We start from the raw sequence: 20,858 nt of genomic DNA, 5'->3' as shown, positions 1-20,858 counted from the left end.
TCCATGGGGTCATAAAGAGTTGGACATGACTGAGTGAGTGAGTGAGCATGTGTGCATGTGCACACACACTTCCAATCCCTCAGCCCATGACAGGTGGCCCTGCGTGTATTCCTGGAGCAGCTTGTGCATGGCTTATGGGAGCCAGGGTGGGCAAGAAGGATTGGGTGGTCCAAACATTAGGGGTCTGTGTTCTGATTGCTGCTGCTGATGACAGAGGCAGGTATCTTACTACATTGGTTGCAAGTCCCTCCCTCTCTGGCCGAAGCAATGTCCTTGGGATTGAAAAGCCCAATGCCCTTTCCTCCTCCATTGTTTCTTTCTTCCCTTTGGGAACCAGACATTAAAGACTAGGACACTAAAAAAACAAAAAAACCCTGCATATGTGGAGGAAATTAGAAAATCACCATGCATACCCAAGGAATGGCACAGACTCAGAGCTGAGAAGATCTTTAAGTTTACACCTCAGGCTGATCCTCAGCATGGAAACAGTTAACAATGAAAAACAACAGAAAACAGCAGGCCATGGGGAAGGGAAATTAGCTGATTTCTAAAATTATCACATTGTTACACTTAAATGTCTAGTTTTTAACAAAAAATGACAAGGCATACAAAGAAACGGGAGTATGGCCTATTCAAAGAGAAAAAGTGAATCAACAGAAACTACCCCTGAGTAAGACCACATGGTAGATCTACTAGACCTAACCATTTTAAAGATGCTCAAAGAACTAAAAGAAGTTGGAGAAAGTCAAGAAAACTAAGTATGAACAAAATGGAAATATCAGGAAAAAGAAAACCTCAAACCAAAAAGCAATTCTAGAGCTGCAAAGTACAATAACTGAAATGAAAATTCATTAGGGGAATTCAAAGGTAGATTTGCAGGCAGAAAAAAAAAGTGAATTTGAAGATAGAGCCATTGAAATTACTGAGTCTGAGGAACAGAAAAGAGTTTACAGAAAAAGTGAACAGATTCTTAAGGGACTTATGAGACATCATCAAGTGGACCAAGATATGCATAAGCATATGAAAAGATGCTAAGTATTGCTAATCAGTAGAGAAATGCAAGTCCAAAATACAATGAGATACCATACCTCACACCCATTAGCATGGCTACTATCAAAATAATTTTTGATAAGGCTGTGGAAAAATTGAAACATCTATGCACTGTTAGAAGAAATGTAAAATGCAGTGTCCACTGTGGACAACAGTATAGCAGTTTCTCAGGAAATTCAAAATAGAATTACCATATGATCCAACAATTCTACTTCTGGGTATATACCCAAAAGAATTCAAAGTAGGATCTCAAAGCGATTTGTACACCGTGTTTTCACAGTAGCATTATTCAGGAGATTGAAAACATGGAAGCAGCTCAAGTGTCATTGACAGATTAATGGATAAGCAAAATGTGGTGTGTGTGTAACACACGCACAGTGGAGTATTATTCAGCCTCAAAAAGGAAGGAAATCCTGACATATTCTACAACATTGTTGACGATATGCTAAGTGGAATAAATTAATCAGAAATGGACACATACTGTATGATTCTATGAGAATTACCTAAAATAATCAAAATCAGAGACAAAAAGTACAATGATGGTTGCAGGGGCTGGAGTAGGGGGAGAAAGGGAGAATTCCTGTTTAATATAAGTTTCAGTTTTGCAAGAAAGAAAGATTTCTGGAGATGAATGATGGTGATGATTGAACAATACGAATGTACTTCACTCTTAGAAATGGTTTTAAAAGTGGTTAAGATGGTAAATTTTATAACAGCTTAAAATCTTTAAAAAAACCTTCAGGGACGAATAGCTTTGGATGCTGGAGCTACTTCTCTGGGTTCTTGCTTTCTGATTTTGGACACTCATAAATTGTGAAGAGATTGATTTGAATAGCCTTGCACATCATTACCAAAAGCAGAAGTTCCCTCATTAATCCATTCCTAACTTTTCTGTCTGCTTAATTTATGTCTTATACTTTCTTTCCTCCCATTATCCAAGGTGAGACACATTTCCAAGGTTCTGTAGATTATTACATTCATATTTAATGTCCAATATTAATTAGTTTTATTACTGCACTTAAGATCCTAGGAAGGGACCAAGAAGTTGAAACTGCAAACATTGACTCAGGGTAAACTAATTAGACTTCTCATTTGTAGTTGGAAGGGACCTCTGGAAGTTCTTTAGTTCAGCCCATTCATTTACAGATAAATTAAGATCTAGAAAAATTAAATAGCTAGTGGCAGAGGTAGAAAGTAGAATTCTATCCTCTTGTTTAGTAAAGGATTATTTCAGAAAAAATGTTATTTCAAACAGTGGTACTTCAATTATTTACATATGGATAATGAAATTTTTCCGACTAAGTCAGTTCAGTTGCTCAGTCATGTCTGAATCTTTGTGATCCCATGGACTGCACTAAAATTTACCCCCAATTGAGTAAAAGGACCATGGACATATTTGAGGAATTCTGAACTGAAGAAAGTAGTACAGTTTTTCTCAGAGCCATATGTTACCATGGACTACAAATTTCCAAGAGTGATGCAAAATTTCCTAAACTTTCTTAAATATGAAACTATTTCCCCCAGATAATCTTAGTCTAGATTGTACAGAACACATTTTTGAGACCTGATATTTTAGACCAGCAGACCCCAAAGTATTTGGCACCTGGGACCAGTTTCGTGGAAGACAATTCTTCCATGGACTGCAGAAGCAGGGATGGCTTCAAGATGATTTAAGCACATTACATTTATTGTGCACTTTGTTTCTATTATTAATTACATCAGCTCCACCTCAGATCATCAGGCTTTAGATCCAGGAGGTTGAGGACCCCTGTTTTAGACAAGCATATATATATATATATATATATATATTTTTTTTAATACAACTTGTTTTACCTACTCAAAAGTGGAAGTCTTATTTATTAAAATTACTCACTTTTAAAGAAGAGCCTGAATACTTTTCTAGGCACTCTGCCTAATCAGTTCTTTAGGTTAGTTATCTGCTAGTTGCTTTATGTGTATAAAGCTATTTTTAAAATTCAGCTTTGCCAGATGAGCAAAGGACAATCAAGTCAGTATCAATGAAAGGATTCTAAAGATACCCTCAAAAGAAAACACTTAGAATTTCTTTTGCCCAGAGAATAGATACTATGGAGACATGGAGCCAATATTTTTTAACTTAGATAAAATTTTCACTTCTAGAAAAGTAAAAAATTATTTTTCTAACTTGACCTAGTAACATGTGAAGACTGGATAACACTATCAATTTGGATCTTTCAATGCCTAACTACACTTTGAGTATAACAGATATTTAGCCATCAGTGAAAGTATCAAACCATTTTAAAATTTATTAAAGCTTATTACACTACTTACAGGCATTTTCATGATTTTTTGTTATAAACTGGAAAATATAATTACGTTTATACTAAGAGCTTACATGGCATTTTGAAAAGTGGAAAAGTCGTCAACCTGTGATCCAAAAACAAGAAATCCTAACTGAGCGTAAGCAAAGAATATTATAAAAAACATGATAGCAAATCCTATTATGTCTTTGATACATCGTGACAAGGTTGATGACAGCTGAGACATTGTCTTATTAAAGCTTATGAATTTGAATATCTGAAAAAGAACAAAATTAATTGGAATAGAATACTAAAGATTATACTTACTTAGAGTAAGTTAATTTCAGAAGAAATCTGCTTCAAATTAAAAGAGATGCTTAATGATAGTCAAGGATGTTTGAGGATTTGCCAGCAATCACCACAAAGCCAAACTACTTTAAAAATTACTGTATAGTTAAGAGTATCTTTTTTTTTTTTCATAAGTTTGTAGTTTGAGTTCTTATTATCTAGTGTAATAAAGTCGAAGTCGCTCAGTCATGTCCAACTCTTTGCAACCCCATGGACTGTAGCTGCCAGGCTCTGCCATCCATGGGATTTTCCAGGCAGGAATACTGGAGTGGGTCGCCATTTCCTTCTCCAGGGGATCTCCCCAACCTAGGGATTGAACCTGGGTCTCCCACCCTGCAGGCAGACTCTTTACCATCTGAGCCACCAGGGAAGGCCTTTATCTAATGTAATAAAACATATCTAATCTGTTATGGCTGATAAAATAGAAATACCTTTATCCATGCAAAGAAGATGGTTATGGCAATTATATTATTGTAATAAATGTGCCAGTATGCAAGAAAATAGAAGTCTGAATATTTTTCAGTATCTCTTAGCAGTTGTCCAAGCATGCGATAAATTTGCATATTAGAGTATGAGCTGAAGAAAACAGTCGAAAAACATAACTAAATGGAAAAATAAGAAGAGTTAGTTATCATTTCTACCTCTAAATCTGTAGCCTATATACAAATACATGAAAAACTTCATCAAAAGGTCAACCAAAAGGAAGGGATAAGACATAGGCTTTTATATAAATTAAAGTAAGCCTCAATTTATAGAAGTTTAAGGTAGCATAATTATAAAAGTAACAAAATATTGGCTATATGTATTGGCAAATCTATATGCCTTTTTGTTTCTTTGAGGCATAAAACACAAATATATAAAATGATTATATAATTCTGACTAGGTTATAAGAGTTTTTGCTCCATGTAACTACATGATACCTAAGAGTTTAATATTTTTCACTCTTAAGAAAAAATTTTTTTACAGTTCCAAAGAAATAACCCCCTTTAGGACTCTGTAACAACTCTTTTAAAAATTTTTCTTAATTTTTTATTGAAGGATAATTGCGTTACAGACTTCTGTTGTTTTCTGTCAAACCTCAAAAAGAATCAGCCACAGGTATACATATCAGTTCAGTTCAGTCCCTGTCATGTCTGACTCTTTGCGATCCCATGGACTACAGCATGCCAGGCCTCCCTGCCCATCACCAGCTCCAAGAGTTTACTCAAACTAATGTACATCGAGTCAGTGATGCCATCCAACCATCTCATCCTCTGTCGTCCCCTTCTCCTCCCGCCTTCAATCTTTTTTTTTTCCTTTCATTTATTTTTATTAGTTGGAGGCTAATTACTTTACAATATTGTAGTGGTTTTTGCCATACATTTACATGAATCAGCCATGGATTTACATGTGTTTCCCATCCCGATCCCCCTCCCACCTCTCTCTCCATCCCATCCCTCTGGGTCTTCCCCATGCACCAGTCCTGAGCACTTGTCTCATGTATCCAACCTGGGCTGGTGATCTGTTTCACACTTGATAGTATACTTGTTTCAATGCTGTTCTCTCTGAACATCCCACCCTCGCCATCTCCCACAGAGTCCAAAAGTCTGTTCTGTACATCTGTGTCTCTTTTTCTGTCTTGCATATAGGGTTATTATTACCATCTTTCTAAATTCCATATATATGCGTTGGTATACTGTATTGACTTTATCTTTCTGGCTTACTTCACTTTGTATAATGGGCTCCAGTTTCATCCATCTCATTAGAACTGAGTCAAATGAATTCTTTTTAATGGCTGAGTAATATTTCATGATGTATATGTACCACAGCTTCCTTATCCATTCGTCTGCTGATGGGCATCTAGGTTGCTTCCGCCTTCAGTCTTTCCCAGCATCAGGATCTTTTCCAGTGAGTCATTTCTTCGCTTCAGGTGGTCAAAGTATTGGAGCTTCAGCTTCAGCATCAGTCCTTCCAATGAATATTCAGGACTGATTTCCTTTAGAATGGACTGGTTGGATCTCTGCAGTCCAAGGGACTCTCAAGAGTCATCTCCAACACCACAGTTCAAAAGCATCAATTCTTCGGTGATCAGCTTTCTTTATAGTCCAACTCTCACATCCATACATGACTACTGGAAAAGCCATAGCCTTGACTAGATGGACCTTTTGTTGGCAAAGTAATGTCTGCTTTTTAATATGCTGTCTAGGTTGGTCATAACTTTTCTTCCAAGGAGGAAGCATCTTTTAATTTCATGGCTGCAGTCACCATCTGCAGTGATTTTGGATCCTCCCCCAAAATAAAGTCTCTCACTGTTTCCATTGCTTCCCCATTTATTTGCTATGAAGTGATGGGACCAGATGTCATGATCTTAGTTTTCTGAATGTTGAATTTTAAGCCAACTTTTTCACTCTCCTCTTTCATCAAGAGGCTCTTTAGTTCTTTGTTTTCTGCAATAAGTATGATGTCATCTGCATATCTGAGGTTATTGATATTTCTCCCGGCAATCTTGATTCCAGCTTGTGCTTCATCCAGCCCAGCATTTCTCATGATGTACTCTACATATAAGTTAAATAAACATGGTGACAATATGCAGCCTTGATGTACTCCGTTCCCGATTTGGAACTAGTCTTGTTCCATGTCCAGTTCTAACTGTTGCCACTTGACCTGAATACGGATTTCTCAGGAGGCAGGTCAGGTGGTCTGATATTCCCATCTCTTGAAGAATTTCCCACAGTTTGTTGTGATCCACACAGTAAAAGGCTTTGGCATAGTCAATAAAACAGAAGTAAATGTTTTTCTGGAACTCTTTTGCTTTTTCGATGATCCAACAGATGTTGGCAATTTGATCTCTGGTTCCTCTGCCTTTTTTAAATCCAGGTTGAACATCTGGAAGTTCACAGTTCATGTATTGCTGAAGCCCGGCTTGGAGAATTTTGAGCATTACTTTACTAGTGTGTGAGATGAGTGCAATTGTGTGGTAGTTTGAGCATTCTTTGGCATTGCCTTTCTTTGGGATTGGAATGAAAACTGACCTTTTCCAGTCCTGTGGGCACTGCTGAGTTTTCCAAATTTGCTGGCATATTGAGTGCAGCACTTTCACAGCATCATCTTTCAGGATTTGAAATAGCTCAACTGGAATTCCATCACCTCCACTAGCTTTGTTCATAGTGATGCTTCCTAAGGCTCACTTGACTTCACATTCCAGGATGTCTGGCTCTAGGTGAGTGACCACACCATCGTGATTATCTGGGTCATGAAAATCTTTTTTGTATAGTTCTTCTGTGTATTCTTGCTACCTCTTCTTAATATCTAATGCTTCTGTTAGGTCCATACCATTTCTGTCCTTTATTGTGCCCATCTTTGCATGAAGTGTTCCCTTCAAAGCTCTAATTTTCTTGAAGAGATCTCTAGTCTTTCCCATTCTATTGTTTTCCTCTATTTCTTTGCAATGATCACTGAGGAAGGCTTTTTTTTTTTTTTTTTTTTTTTATCTCTCCTTGCTATTCTTTGGAACTTTGCATTCAAACGGGTATAGATTTCCTTTTCTCTTTTGCCTTTCGCTTCTCTTCTTTTCACAGCTATATGCAAGACCTCCTTAGACAACCATTCTGCTTTTTGCATTTCTTTTTCTTGGGGATGGTCTTGATCCCTGTCTCCTGTATAATGTCACGAACCTCCATCCATAGTTCTTCAGGCACTCTGTCAGATCTAATCCCTTGAATCTATTTCTCAGTTCTGCTGTAAATTCATAAGGGATTTGATTTAGGTCATATGTGAATGGTCTAGTGGTTTTCCTTACTTTCTTGAATTGAAGTCTGAATTTGGCAATAAGGAGTTCATGATCTGAGCCACAGTCAGCTCCCAGTCTTGTTTTTGCTGACTGTATTGAGCTTCTCCATCTTTGGCTGCAAAGAATATAATCAGTCTGATTTTGATATTGACCATCTTGTGATATCCATGTGCAGAGTCTTCCCTTGTTTTGTTGGAAGCGGGTGTTTGCTATGACCAGTGCTTTCTCTTGGCAAAGCTCTATTTGCCTTTCCCTTGCTTCATTCTGTACTCCAAGGCCAAATTTGCCTTTTTCTCCAGGTATCTCTTGACCTCCTACTTTTGCATTCCAGTTCCCTATAAGGAAAAGGACATCTTTTTTGGGTGTTAATTCTAGAAGGTCTTGTAGGTTTTCATAGAACCGTTCAGCTTCAGCTTCTTCAGCACTACTGGTCCGGGCATAGACTTGGATTACTGTGATATTGAATGGTTTGCCTTGGAAACGAACAGAGATCATGCTGTCGTTTTTGAGATTGCATCCAAGTACTGCATTTCAGACTCTTTTGTTAACTATGATGGCTACTCCATTTCTTCTAAGGGATTCTTGTCCACAATAGCAGATATAATGGTCATCTGAGCTAAGTTCACCCATTTCAGTCCATTTTAGTTAGCTGATTCCTGCAATGTCTATGTTCACTCTTACCATCTCCTGTTTGACCACTTCCAATTTGCCTTGATTCATGGACCTAACATTCCAGGTTCCTATGCAATATTGCTCTTTACAGCATGGGACTTTACTTCCATCACCAGTTACATCCACAACTGTGTGTTGTTTCTGCTTTGGCTCCATCTTATTCTTTCTGGAGTTAATTCTCCACTGATCTCCAGTAGCATATTGGGCACCTACCGACCTGGGGATTTCATCTTTCAGTGTCCTATCTTTTTGCCTTTTCATACTGTTCATGGGGTTCTCATGGCAAGAATACTGAAGTGGTTTGCCATTCCCTTCTCCAGTGGTGTACATATATCCCCACCCTTTTGAAACTCCATCCTATGTCCCTCCCCATCTCACCCCTCTAGGGTAATACAGAGCCCCTGTTTGAGTTTCCTTAGCTATACAGCAAATTCTCGTTGGTTATCTAATTTACATATGGTAATATAAGTTTCCATATTACTCTTTCCATATATCTCACCCTCTCCTCCCCTCTCCCTATTTCTGTAAGTCTATTCTCTATGTCTGTTTCTCCATTGCTGCAGTGTAAATAAATCCTTCAGTACCATTTTCTAGATTCTGTATGTATGTGTTAGACTATGATACTTATCTTTCCCTTTCTGACTTACTTCACTCTATATTAATAGGTTCTCAGTTCATTCACCTCATTAAAACTGACTCAAATACATTCCTTTTTATGGCTAAGTAAGAGTCCATTGTGTATATGTACCACAACGTCTCCATCCATTCATCTGTCGATGGACATCTAGGTTGCTTCCATGTTCTAGCTATTGTAAACAGTGCTGCAATGAACAATGGGACACAATTCTTTTTCAGTTTTGGCTTCCTCAGGGTATATGCCTAGGAGTGGGGTTGCTGGGTCATATAGTGGTTTTATTCCTAGCTTTTTAAGGAATCTCCAAACCATCTTCCATAGTGGCTGTATCAGTTTACATTCCCACCAACAGTGCAAGAGCATTCCCTTTTCTCCATACCCTCTCCAGCATTTATTGTTTGTAGACTTTTTGATGATGGCCATTCTGACCGGTGTGAGGTGATATCTCATTGTAGTTTTGATTTGCATTTCTCCAATAATGAGCAATACTGAGCCTCTTTTCATGTGTTTGTTAGCCATCTGTATGTCTTCTTTGGAGAAATGTCTATTTACGTCTTTCTCCCACTTTTTTGAGTGGGTTGGTTGTTCTTCTGGCATTGAGTTGTATGAGCTGCTTGTATATTTTGGAAATTAACCCTTTGTCAGTTGTTTCATTTGCTATTATTTTCTCCCATTCTGAGGGTTGTCTTTTCACCTTGCTTATAATTTCCTTTGCTGTGCAAAAGGTTTTAAGTTTAATCAGGTCCCACTTGTTTACTTTTTATTTCCATTACTATAGGAGGTGGGTCATAGAGGATCCTGCTTTGATTTATGTCATTGACTGTTCTGCCTATGTTTTCCTCTAAGAGTTTTATAGTTTCTGGTCTTACATTTAGGTCTTTATTTATTTATTTATTTTTATTTTTTTCCATTTATTTTTATTAGTTGGAGGCTAATTCTTTACAGTATTGTAGTGGTTTTTGCCATACATTGACATGAATCAGCCATGGATTTTCATGTGTTCCCCATCCCGACCCCCCCTCTGCCTCCCTCTCCATCCCATCCCTCTGGGTCTTCCCCATGCACCAGCCCTGAGCACTTGTCTCATGCATCCAACCTGGGCTGGTGATCTGTTTCACACTTGATAGTATACTTGTTTCAATGCTGTTCTCTCTGAACATTCCACCCTTGCCTTCTCCCACAGAGTCTAAAAGTCTGTTCTGTACATCTTTGTCTCTTTTTCTGTCTTGCATATAGGGTTATTATTACCATCTTTCTAAATTCCATATATATGCATTAGTATACTGTATTGGTCTTTATCTTTCTGGCTTACTTCACTTTGTATAATGGGCTCCAGTTTCATCCATCTCATTAGAATTGATTCAAATAAATTCTTTTTAATGGCTGAGTAATATTCCATTGTGTATATGTACCACAGCTTCCTTATTCATTCGTCTGTTGATGGGCATCTAGGTTGCTTCCATGTCCTGGCTATTATAAACAGTGCTGCGATGAACATTGGGGTACACGTGTCTCTTTCAGATCTGGTTTCCTCGGTGTGTATGCCCAGGAGTGGGATTGCTGGGTCATATGGCAGTTCTATTTCCAGTTTTTTAAGGAATCTCCACACTGTTCTCCATAGTGGCTGTACTAGTTTGCATTCCCACTAACAGTGTAAGAGGGTTCCCTTTTCTCCACACCCTCTCCAGCATTTATTGCTTGTAGACTTTTGGATAGCAGCCATTCTGACTGGTGTGTAATTGTAGTTTTTCTTTTTTTGTGTTGTCTTTGTCTGGTTTTGGTATCAGGGTGATGGTGCCTCGTAGAATGAGTTTGGAAGTGTTCCTTCCCCTGCAATTTTTTGAAGGAGTTTTAGAAGGATAGGCATTAGCTCTTTTCTAAATATTTGATAGAATTCTCCTGTGAAGCCCTCTGGTCCTAGGCTTTTGTTTTCTGGGAAATTTTTGATCACAGCTTCAATTTCAGTGCTTGTAATTGGGTTGTTCATAACTTCTATTTCTTCCTGGTCCACTCTTCGAAGATTGAACTTTTCTAAGAATCTGCTCATTTCTTCTAGATTATCCATTTTATTGCCATATAGTTGTTCATAATAGTCTCTTATAATCTTTTGTATTTCTTCATTGCTTGTTGTAATTTCTCCTTTTTCATTTCTAAGTTTGTTGATTTGATTCTCTTTTGTTCTTGATGAGTCTGGCTAAAGGTTTCTGAATTTTGTTTATCTTCTCAAAGAACCAGCTTTTAGTTTTATTAATCTTTACCATTGTTTCTTTTGCTTCTTTTTCATTTACTTCTGCTCAGATCTTTATGATTTATTTCCTTTTACTGATTTTTTTTTGGTTCTTGTTTTTCCAGTTGTTTTAAGTGTAGAGTTAGGTTGTCTTTTCAATGTTTTTCTTGTTTTTTTGAGGTAGGATTGAATTGCTATAAACTTCCCTCTTAGAACTGCTTTTGCTACGTCCAAGGAAAGTTATGACCAACCTAGATGGCATATTAAAAAGCAGAGACATTACTTTGCCAACAAAGGTCCGTCTAGTCAAGGCTATGGTTTTTCCAGTGGTCATGTATGGATGTGAGAGTTGGACTGCGAAGAAAGCTGAGTGCCGAAAAATTGATGCTTTTGAACTGTGGTGTTCAAGAAGACTCTTGAGAGTCCCTTGGACTGCAAGGAGATCCAACCAGTCCATCCTAAAGGAGATCAGTCCTGGGTGTTCATTGGAAGGACTGATGCTGAAGCTGGAACTCCAACTTTGGCCACCTCATGTGAAGAGTTGACTCACTGGAAAAGACCCTGATGCTGAGAGGGATTGGGGGCAGGAGGAGAAGGGGACGACAGAGGATGAGATGGCTGGATGGCATCACCGACTCGATGGACATGAATTTGAGTAAACTCCGGGAGTTTGTGATCGATTGTGATGGACAGGGAGGCCTGGCGTGCTGTGATTCATGGGGTCGCAGAGTTGGACACGACTGAGCGACTGAACTGAACTGAACTGAATAGGTTTTGAGTTGTCATGTTTTCATTGTCATTTGTTTCTAGAATTTTTTTTAATTTCCCTTTTGATTTCTTCAGTAACCTGTTGGTTATTTAGAAACATGTTTTAATCTCCATGGGTTTGTGTTTCTTACACTTTTTTTCTTGTAATTGATATCTCATAGCATTGTGGTCAGAGAAGATGCTTGATATGATTTTGATTTTCATAAATTTACTGAGGTTTGATTTGTGACCCAAGATGTGGTCTATCCTGAGAGTGTTCCATGTGCACTTGAGAAGAAGGTGTATTCTTCTGCATTTCGATGGAATATCCTGAAGATATCAATAAGATCCATCTCCTCTGATGTATCATTTAAGACTTGTGTTTCCTTATTAATTTTCTCTTTTGATCATCTGTCCATTGGTGTGAGTGGGGTGTTCACAGTCTCCTACTATTATTGTGTTACTGTCAGTTTCTCCTTTTATGTCTGTTAGTGATTGCCTTATGTATTGAGGTGCTCCTATGTTGGGTGCATAGATATTTACAGTTGTTATGTCTTCCTCTTGGATTGATCCCTTGATCATTATGTAGTGTCCTTCCTTATCTCTTGTAATCTTCTTTAAGGTCTGTTTTGTCTGATATGAGGATTGCTACTCCAGCTTTCTTTGCTTCCCATTTGCATGGAATATATTTTTCCATCCTCTCACTTTCAGTCTATATGTGTCTTTAGATCTGAAGTGGGTTTCTTGTAGACAGCATATATATGGATATTGTTTTTGTATCCATTCAGCCAGTCTCTGTCTTTTGGTTAGAGCATTTAATCCATTTACATTTAAAGCAATTATTGATATATACGTTCCTACTGCCATTTTCTTAATTGTTTGGGGTTGATTTTGTAGATCTTTTTTCTTCTCTTGTCTTTCTTGACTATGTAAGTCCCTTTAATATTTGTTGTAAAGCGGGTTTGGTGGTACTGAATTCTCTTAACTTTTGCTTGTCTGAAAAGCTTTTTATTTCTCCATCAATTTTGAATGAGATCCTTGCCAGGTATAGTAATCTTGGTTGTAGATTTTTCCCTTTCAGTACTCTAAATATATCCTGCCATTCCCTTCAGGCCTGCAGAGTTTCTGCTGGAAGCATATGGGGTTTCTGTTAAGCGTATGGGGTTTCCCTTGTATGTTACTTGTTGCTTTTCCCTTGCTGCTTTTAATAGTCTTTGTGTGTTTAGTCTTTGTTAGTTTGATTGGTGTGTGTCTTGGCCTGTTTCTCCTTGGGTTTATCCTGTATGGGACTCTTTGTGCCTCTTGGACTTGCTTATTTCCTTTTCCATGTTGGGGAAATTTTCAACTATAATCTCTTCAGAAATTTTCTCATACCCTTTCTTTTTCTCTTCTTCTTCTGGGACCCCTATAATTTGAATGTTGGTGCGTTTGGTATTGTCCCAGAGGTCTCTGAGACTATCCTCAGTTCTATTCATTCTTTAAACTTTATTTTGTTCTTCAGAAGTTATTTCCACCATTTTATCTTCAGCTCACTGATTCATTATTCTGCTTCAGATACTCTGCTATTGATTCCTTCTAGAGTATTTTTAATTTCAGTAATTGTGTTGTCTCTGTATGTTTATTCTTTAATTCTCCTAGGTCTTTATTGATTCTTGCATTTTCTTCATTTTGTTTTCAAGGTTTTTGATCATCTTTACTAGCATTATTATTCTGAATTCTTTTTCAGGTAGTTTGCCTATTTCCCCTTCATTTATTTGTACTTCTGTGTTTCTAGTTTGTTCCTTCTTTTGTGTAGTATTTCTCTGCCTTTTCATCATCATTATTATTATTTTTAACTTACTGTGTTTGAGGGCTCCTTTTCCCAGGCTTCCAGGTTGAATTCTTTCTTCCTTTTGGTTTCTGCCCTCCCAAGTTTGGTCCAGTGGTTTATGTAACTTCATATAGAGTGAGATTTGTGCTGACTTTTGTTTTTCCTCTGATGGGCAAGGCTGAGTGAGGTGGTAATCTTGTCTGCTGCTGATTAGGTTTGTATTTTTGTCTGTTGTTTTGATGAGGTGTCCTGCGCTGGTTGCTACTGGTGGTTGGATGATGCCGGGTCTTGTATTCAAGTGATTTCCATTGTGTGAGTTCTCACTATTTGATACTCCTTAGGGTTAGTTCTCTGGTAGTCTATGATCTTGGATTCAGTGCTCCCACTCCAAAGGCTCAGGGCTTGATTTCTCCAAACTAGTTCTGAAATAATGGAACATGGAAGAATGCTGTCATCATTTCGGATTCAGTGGTTTATGGCAGGTCTGGGCAGGTTGGAAACCACCAGGTGGGACTGGAGGAAGGCGGATTTGGTTGCAGCTCTTTCCAGGTGCAGTCCAGGTAAACAGGTGTGTGTGTTGGGGCTGAATAGTGAAGGGCCATGCTGGGACATCGCGATCTAATTCTTTCTGCCTGGCTTTATCCCAGAGTTTACAAATACCCCATGCAGCACACTCCACCTGACTCTGGAGGATTCTGGAGCAGGGGGTGTGCAATTGCACTCATGTGGTCCAGCTCTGGGCTGGTGGCTGTGTCTAACAATTCTTTTAGGAGAGGATTTTTGATCCAGATTATCTTTTATCTATTATTATTATAAAGCTATATGACTATTAAAACTATTATGAAAAATTTCCTTTGACTTCTCTTCCCTAAAATACTCAGTTAAACATTTAATGCTTATGCCCTATGTTAAGCGTTATTGGGGATATCAGAAAAACTTTCAATTTGGTTTTGGGAAACAAATTTTATACACACACACCAGGTAGAAGGCCTGGCAAGTCTGTGAAGTTCTGCCATTGGGAACAGGTGACCTGGACCTGTCTTGTCACTGTCAGGCTAAAATATGTAATTATATATAATATAAATATATATACACACAAATATACAGACAAACACACTCAATTGGCTATAACGAAGGACAAATAAGAGTGAAAGATCAGATTGTATAAGCCTGAATATTTGCTCATTGTTTCTAAGACCAAAATCTTACAGTTTGTCTTGCTCTGCCCTCTATGTTTATTTTAGTATTTTCTAGTTTTAAGAACTGGCAGCTTCTTTCAAGGACTATTCCCCCAATCCTGGTGGCACCTCTGTGCCTACAAGCTACCCGCTCTGGCTTCTCAAACCTTATCCCCACCTTCAGTATTCTGCCTAGGCTTGTCTTTTACCTATTTAAAAATTCAGGATAGCAGATTTAGGCAATGTAGAATACATTTTAAAGGACCTCCAACTAATAAAAAAAAAATAAAGGACCTTGCCCCCAAATAATCTTTATTTTCAACACATTCCTGTAAGAAATACATATTTTTGGGTGGGAATAGGGAGACTTAACTGTGCCAATTAAATCATAATACCTATGGAATCACCTGTTCCTCTAGGTTTATGCTAGTCCTCACAAGGACCAAATCAGAGAAAAAAAGACTTCTTCCTTTTGGAGGCATACCATTAATACCTACTTTGACAGTTCATCTTATGGCTGATACTTATGGCTTTTAGAATAAATCACAGATGAATAGAAAATTCTACTTTTTTTTTTACAGCTCCCTCATTTGTGGGTTCAGATGTGATTTCTATCAGCCATATCTGTGAAAATATACTTACCACCAAAAGTAATAATTCTAGCCAGTTCCAAATACTTTTGAAATAGGCAAATTTAAATTCTTTCAGTTTTTTGATTTCTTGTATTGTGAAGACAATAATAAAAATACAAAATATGATTTCACAGGAAGCAATAAAATAATCATAGAAGCTAACGTATCTGAGGAGCTTCACAGAGTAAAACTGCCATGAAGTAAGTATTCCTCCAGTTGCAGGGAATTCTGCCACCAATCTGTAAAATGAGGTTTGTGAAAGTAACTGCATTTCAAGAATTTATATTTCAGTACCTAACTCAATTGAAATTTCCAGTCAGTGATGTTGTATACTTTAATAGTTATTTTGTACAAAATATGTTTTCTCAGGGTAACAGGCTCAAAAAATTCTTTTTAATCCTCCACTTTTTTTGGTGCTCTGAAAATTCACAGTGGTCAAAGACCAGTGTAAATGAGAAAGAAGGAAAGATGTGACTTTACATTCATTTTACTCTGTTTTGATTGCTCATTCGTAACTGGACTGCTAATTTATCCCCAGAGAATAAGGGGTGATGTTCAAGAACATGCTGTACTGTTAGTTACTGTTATTATTCAGGACTCCCCAAATATTTCAGAGGAGGGAAATACACTCTCCCCCTTTAGCTTATCAGAGATACTTCTTGCTTCTAAATCTCAAGATAACATACTATACTAAAGCCAATGTTTTCTGTTTAACTTTAGGCACTAGATTTTGGATACAAAGATCTATATGCAAGTAGAAGTATAAAAATTACTGCAGTACCAAATATAAAAAGATTTTTAGGTAATTCCCTGTATTCCTAGTTTTTTCCATAACTGCAGGTAATTAAGAATTGGCAGTAATTTAAGGAACCAGGATCTCTATCACAAATTCATAATGTAATTATTCCTATCTGAAGGTGTTAGCAAATCTTATTGGTACTGGAAAAAGGTGCTGCCCGCCTCAACCCCAAAAATACCTTACCAAAATCCAGAACAAAACCACCAGTTAACAAATAGAAAACAGTATTTTTTTTCACCTTGCATATAGTTGGTGCACAAATTTGAGCAAGTGAGTGAAATGAATGAAACTCAGTATTTTGACCTGAAGTGTAGACTAGTAAACAAAAAGCAAAAAATGATGAGCATTTAGTTTGCCAGATATGTGTACAAAAGGAAAATAAGTGGATAAGGTCATAGCGTAAGCAATATGCTCCCATACAACTATTGATTATACCACCAGGTAAAAGTTTCAAAATCTGCTGAAATTTCTAAAAAACATTTTAAAAGATAAATAAAATAAGCATGAAACCTAGAGACAGAAAATATGGACTTAATGTAGTATTGCAAGGAGTTCTTCGTATGACTGTAAGCCAATTACCCCATTGTTTCTATTCTTATTTAGGACATTGGAGTGATTTGTATTCTTTACTTTATCCCTACCAGGACTATCGGGAAAGGTGAATACTGTTGGTAAGAAGCTGATTCCCTGAAAGAAACTACTATAACATGCTGCTGACAGTAATTCATTTGCTTTCATTTCTTTTTTTCTTTTTTGCTTTCATTTCTATGCATTTTAAAGGCTGTGACTATCTTTCACCATCACTGTTGCACAAGGGCCAAGTTCCCCATTCAGAGTAAAGGCTGATTCCATATTCCATTCGGAAGAAAAATATAAAACTCAAGAGAAAAAAGTGGCTTACTAAGACTCAGTGGACACTAGTGTTTACCTGTCCAGTATTCACTATCCTATTCCTCCTTCCCAATAGAACCTTAATTGTATCAGGCATTCACCCATTCCCAGATGGCTTAGAAGCCAATTCAATCTCCAAGCAGATTCAATCACAGTAATGCTATTTGCTTTGCCAGTCCTCAGGCCTAAGTCAAATAGTATGGTCCAGGTCAGGCAGATTATCTAAGATAATCAGACCTACAGAAATAATTTTTTTCTCTTCGGCTGTTTCCTCCTCCTCCTCATGAGAGGGGATGTCTCTCATCCTTTTCTTGGGTCCAATGGGTTAGCCCTGGCATGTTATCCTCATGTAATAGTAGAAGTACAAGACAGCAAGTTTTAATGTACAAACCGCTTTCAAATTTCTGCATGTATCATGCATGTGTGCATGCTAAATCGCTTCAGTTTTGTCAAACTGTTTGTGACCGTATGGACTGTAGCCTGCCAGGTTCCTCTGTCCATGGGATTCTCCAGGCAAGGATACTGGAGTGGGTTGCTATGCCTTCCTCTAGCAGATTTTCCCGACCCAGGGATCAAACCCATGTCTCTTATGTCTCCTGCATTGGCAGGCGGGTTCTTTACCACTTGTGCCTACTGGGAAGCTCTTGCTTTTATCATATATACTGACATTCCATTGACCAAAGAAAGTCAAATGGTTGAGCCTAGTATCTAGTTCTGGGGTATTGCACCCTGCCCTGGGTGACAGGGTACTACAAGTTTACATGGCAAAGATGTGAAGAATTGGGGCCATTTGCAAATCATCATCCGCTATAATCATGTCTAGGATGTTGGCTATTGTTATATATTGTTTGAATCTTAAATTGTTCATTCTTGAGCAAAAATTAATAACTTAATAAAGAAGCTCATTGTGAAAGGAAATCAACAGATTTGAACGATCTGATTTAAAGGAAGAAATCGTTAGGGCTAAATGTTATATTTGTCCAGCTGCAAAATGACAAGAAATAAGGCTATATATTTTTAAGTAATATAAAACTAACCTACTGTATGTAATTCTTCATGTTCTGCAATATGTCCTGAAACAGTGAAACAATGAATATGATGTTGCTTTTTCTTCATCATTATTGGAGAAACTACATTATATTTATATTGGAGCTTATGATTTTAATCTCAGTACAAACATGCACAAACTGGAAACTCTAAAGAGGGCTCTGGATGCCTTTTAAATTCAATATACTAATAAGAGGTCTTGAGTCACTCACCTGATAATGCAAAATAGATTTACATTAGCATTGTATACTGAAAAATCAATAAAAATAACTCTAGTGCCTCTTGTGATCCAGCTGTTCATTCGGAGGTTAATGAACTTGTTTAGGGTTTCAGATTTTGATTTTGATAAAGTGAAAATATACCCCCCATTTTGGTAAACACCAACAAATCCCCAGTGCCAAGGGGAGTTCATACCAGGAGAAGAGTACTTCCATCTGTTAGACAAAAAAAGAATAATGGAGAGATGAGAAAGCTTGACCGAGAATAAGAGTTAACTTTTGGTTCAAAGTAGTTAAAAAAAAGTAGTACTAAGTTCATAAGCATTACAGTAATTTTGAAGTAAGGTGGTTAAGGATTAAGCTAAAAGGATTAAGGTTGCATATGTTTTCATTTTTTAATGCTTATTGTGGACAAGTGCTATGAGAAAAAAAAATTTAATCCGTTGCCTCAGGGAACTTGAAATCTAGAAAACAATGATGAATTTTTTTCATTAACATGTTCCTGTTGTCTTATCTTCAGTCTTTGAGGAGGACAAGAACATCCAGGGTTTTAATTCAGAAATATCTGTCTCAGTGTGGGGAAAAAGATGCTTTATAGTGTGGCTTCTAACAATCACATGCCATTTATAAATGTCCAATAAATAAAAACTTTGTTACAATGTCTATGTTGTTATATAGGTATCTTATTTTAATGAAAGTACACAAAGTAAAATCTATATAAGTAAATTTTGTTTCCATTCTTTCTACTTTTAGCTTAGTTGTGTGTGTGTGCCTGTGTGTGTTCAGTTGTGTCCGACTCTGTGACCCTTTGGACTATAGCTGTCAGGCTCCTCTGTCCATGGAATTCTCTGGGCAGGAATACTGGACTGGGTTTGCCATTTCCTCCTCCAGGGCATTTTCCTGTCTCAGGGATTGAACCCGTGTCTCCTGAGTCTCCTGCATTGCAGGCAGATGCTTTACCCGCTGAGTAGTTCAGGAAGCCCAGCGAACTTAGTTATGGATATCAAAAAATTAAGCTTTGATTCTTCATTTCAGTTCCTATTTAGTCTCCCCAAACAGATCTGAACAATATCCAAAGATGCTCTGCTTAAACTTGTTTTCCTATCACTAATACCATGTTTGCTTTCACCAGAGAAGATAAAAATGATAACACTAAGAAAAAATACTCATTTAATGAAAATTCCATAGTTGTATCTTTGCACGTTTTCCACATGATTGTTAAAATGAAACAAAAACGTTTGTTATGCTAACCCTCTCCTACTTCCAATTTTTAATACTGGTTTTAATTAATGAATGTTACATTTTAGAAAGACAAACACAACTTGATTCGTATTTTGGTTGTTAGGAAATGACACATATTGAAAGTCTAAATCCATGTTAATTTTGGAATGTAAATTATTTGTAGTTGTTATCATTTGGAATGTTAGAATACCTAACAGATTAGTCTTGAGATCAAATTAAAATGTGTAATTAAATAATTGACTTATCTCATAATTTTTTATTGAAAAGGAAATAGTGTGTGGTACTATTATACTATTATAGCAGTATAATATTTAAGAGAATGTGTCACTATACTTAAGAACTTACATACAAAACAAGAGAACTATACAAGTACGTTGTGGCCCTCAAGAACGCCCAAAACTCATACAAAGAGAAAATAAGTTAACAAACCCACGAAGCAATGATCAGTCCTAGGGATACTGTGGAAACTGCTCAAGAAGGGAAATGTAGTTACTGTACTTATATTTATATAAATATAAAATAAACATTGACTAATGATTAACAAAATTACAGTATAACCACAGGCTAAGATGAATAGGAAGTTTGTTGGAGGAGGGAGTGGTATAAGAAGGATATATGACACACACTTTCTGTGACAGAGATAATAGATATACAAAACTATAAAACCAAGTAATAGCAGTATATGCATACTATTTAGAAATGTGAAGTATATACAAGAAACAACTGAAAGTGGTTGCTTGTGGAATGGAAATTATGAGCAGGAAAGTGGGGACCTTTGTAAATGGTTGCATCACTTTGATAAATATCAAATTCTAAAAAAGATACTTTGCCTCTATGATTTCATATGACCTTATATGCAATGATACCAGTACCTTCCATGTTAAGGGTAGGTAGTGTTAGTGGCACTGGGCTTTTACATTTTCAATGTAAAGTGTAGACGTGAGTCTATACTAGTATTAACCACAGCCACTTTGGAGAACAATGGCCAAAATATCTTTGGCAGGCATCATCTGATGCAGTGTCTGTAAACCTAACTGCCCCTTTTCAAGATGTTGTGCTGTGCTGAGTTGCTCAGTTCTGTCCGATTCTTTGCGATGTCATGGACTGTAGCCTGTCGGGCTCCTCTATCCAGGGGAAAAGTACTGGAGTGGGTTGCCATGCCCCCCTCCAGGGGATCTGCCCAACCCAGGGATCAAACCAGGTCTCCTGCATTGCAGGTGGATTCTTTACCAGCTGAGCCACTAGGGAAGCCCAAGAAAACTGGAGTGGGTAGCCTATCCCTTCTCCAATAGATCTGCCCAACCCAGGAATTGAA

General features: G+C 37.4%; 1 protein-coding gene across 4 annotated transcripts in view; it reads right to left on the bottom strand.

Annotated features, from left to right (window-relative positions):
- PKD2L2 (polycystin 2 like 2, transient receptor potential cation channel) overlaps window positions 1-20,858 on the bottom strand; it is a 40,751-nt gene that overhangs the window by 15,923 nt on the left and 3,970 nt on the right. For 2 of the 4 annotated variants that reach the window (XM_061151375.1, XM_061151374.1), the window contains exons 5-8: window positions 18,296-18,517; window positions 15,357-15,585; window positions 4,109-4,279; window positions 3,425-3,606 (exon numbers count right to left, since the gene is read on the bottom strand). In XM_061151375.1, the coding sequence (XP_061007358.1) occupies window positions 3,425-3,606; window positions 4,109-4,279; window positions 15,357-15,585; window positions 18,296-18,517 (804 nt within the window). Of the gene's footprint in view, window positions 1-3,424; window positions 3,607-4,108; window positions 4,280-4,670; window positions 4,681-15,356; window positions 15,586-18,295; window positions 18,518-20,858 lie in introns of all 4 variants that reach the window. The other 2 variants (XM_061151376.1, XM_061151377.1) reach the window with 2 other exon arrangements.

This window comes from Dama dama, chromosome 9 (genome assembly GCF_033118175.1).
Source record: "Dama dama isolate Ldn47 chromosome 9, ASM3311817v1, whole genome shotgun sequence".
NCBI lineage: Eukaryota > Metazoa > Chordata > Mammalia > Artiodactyla > Cervidae > Dama > Dama dama.
This window is presented reverse-complemented; position numbering and strand designations above follow the sequence as displayed.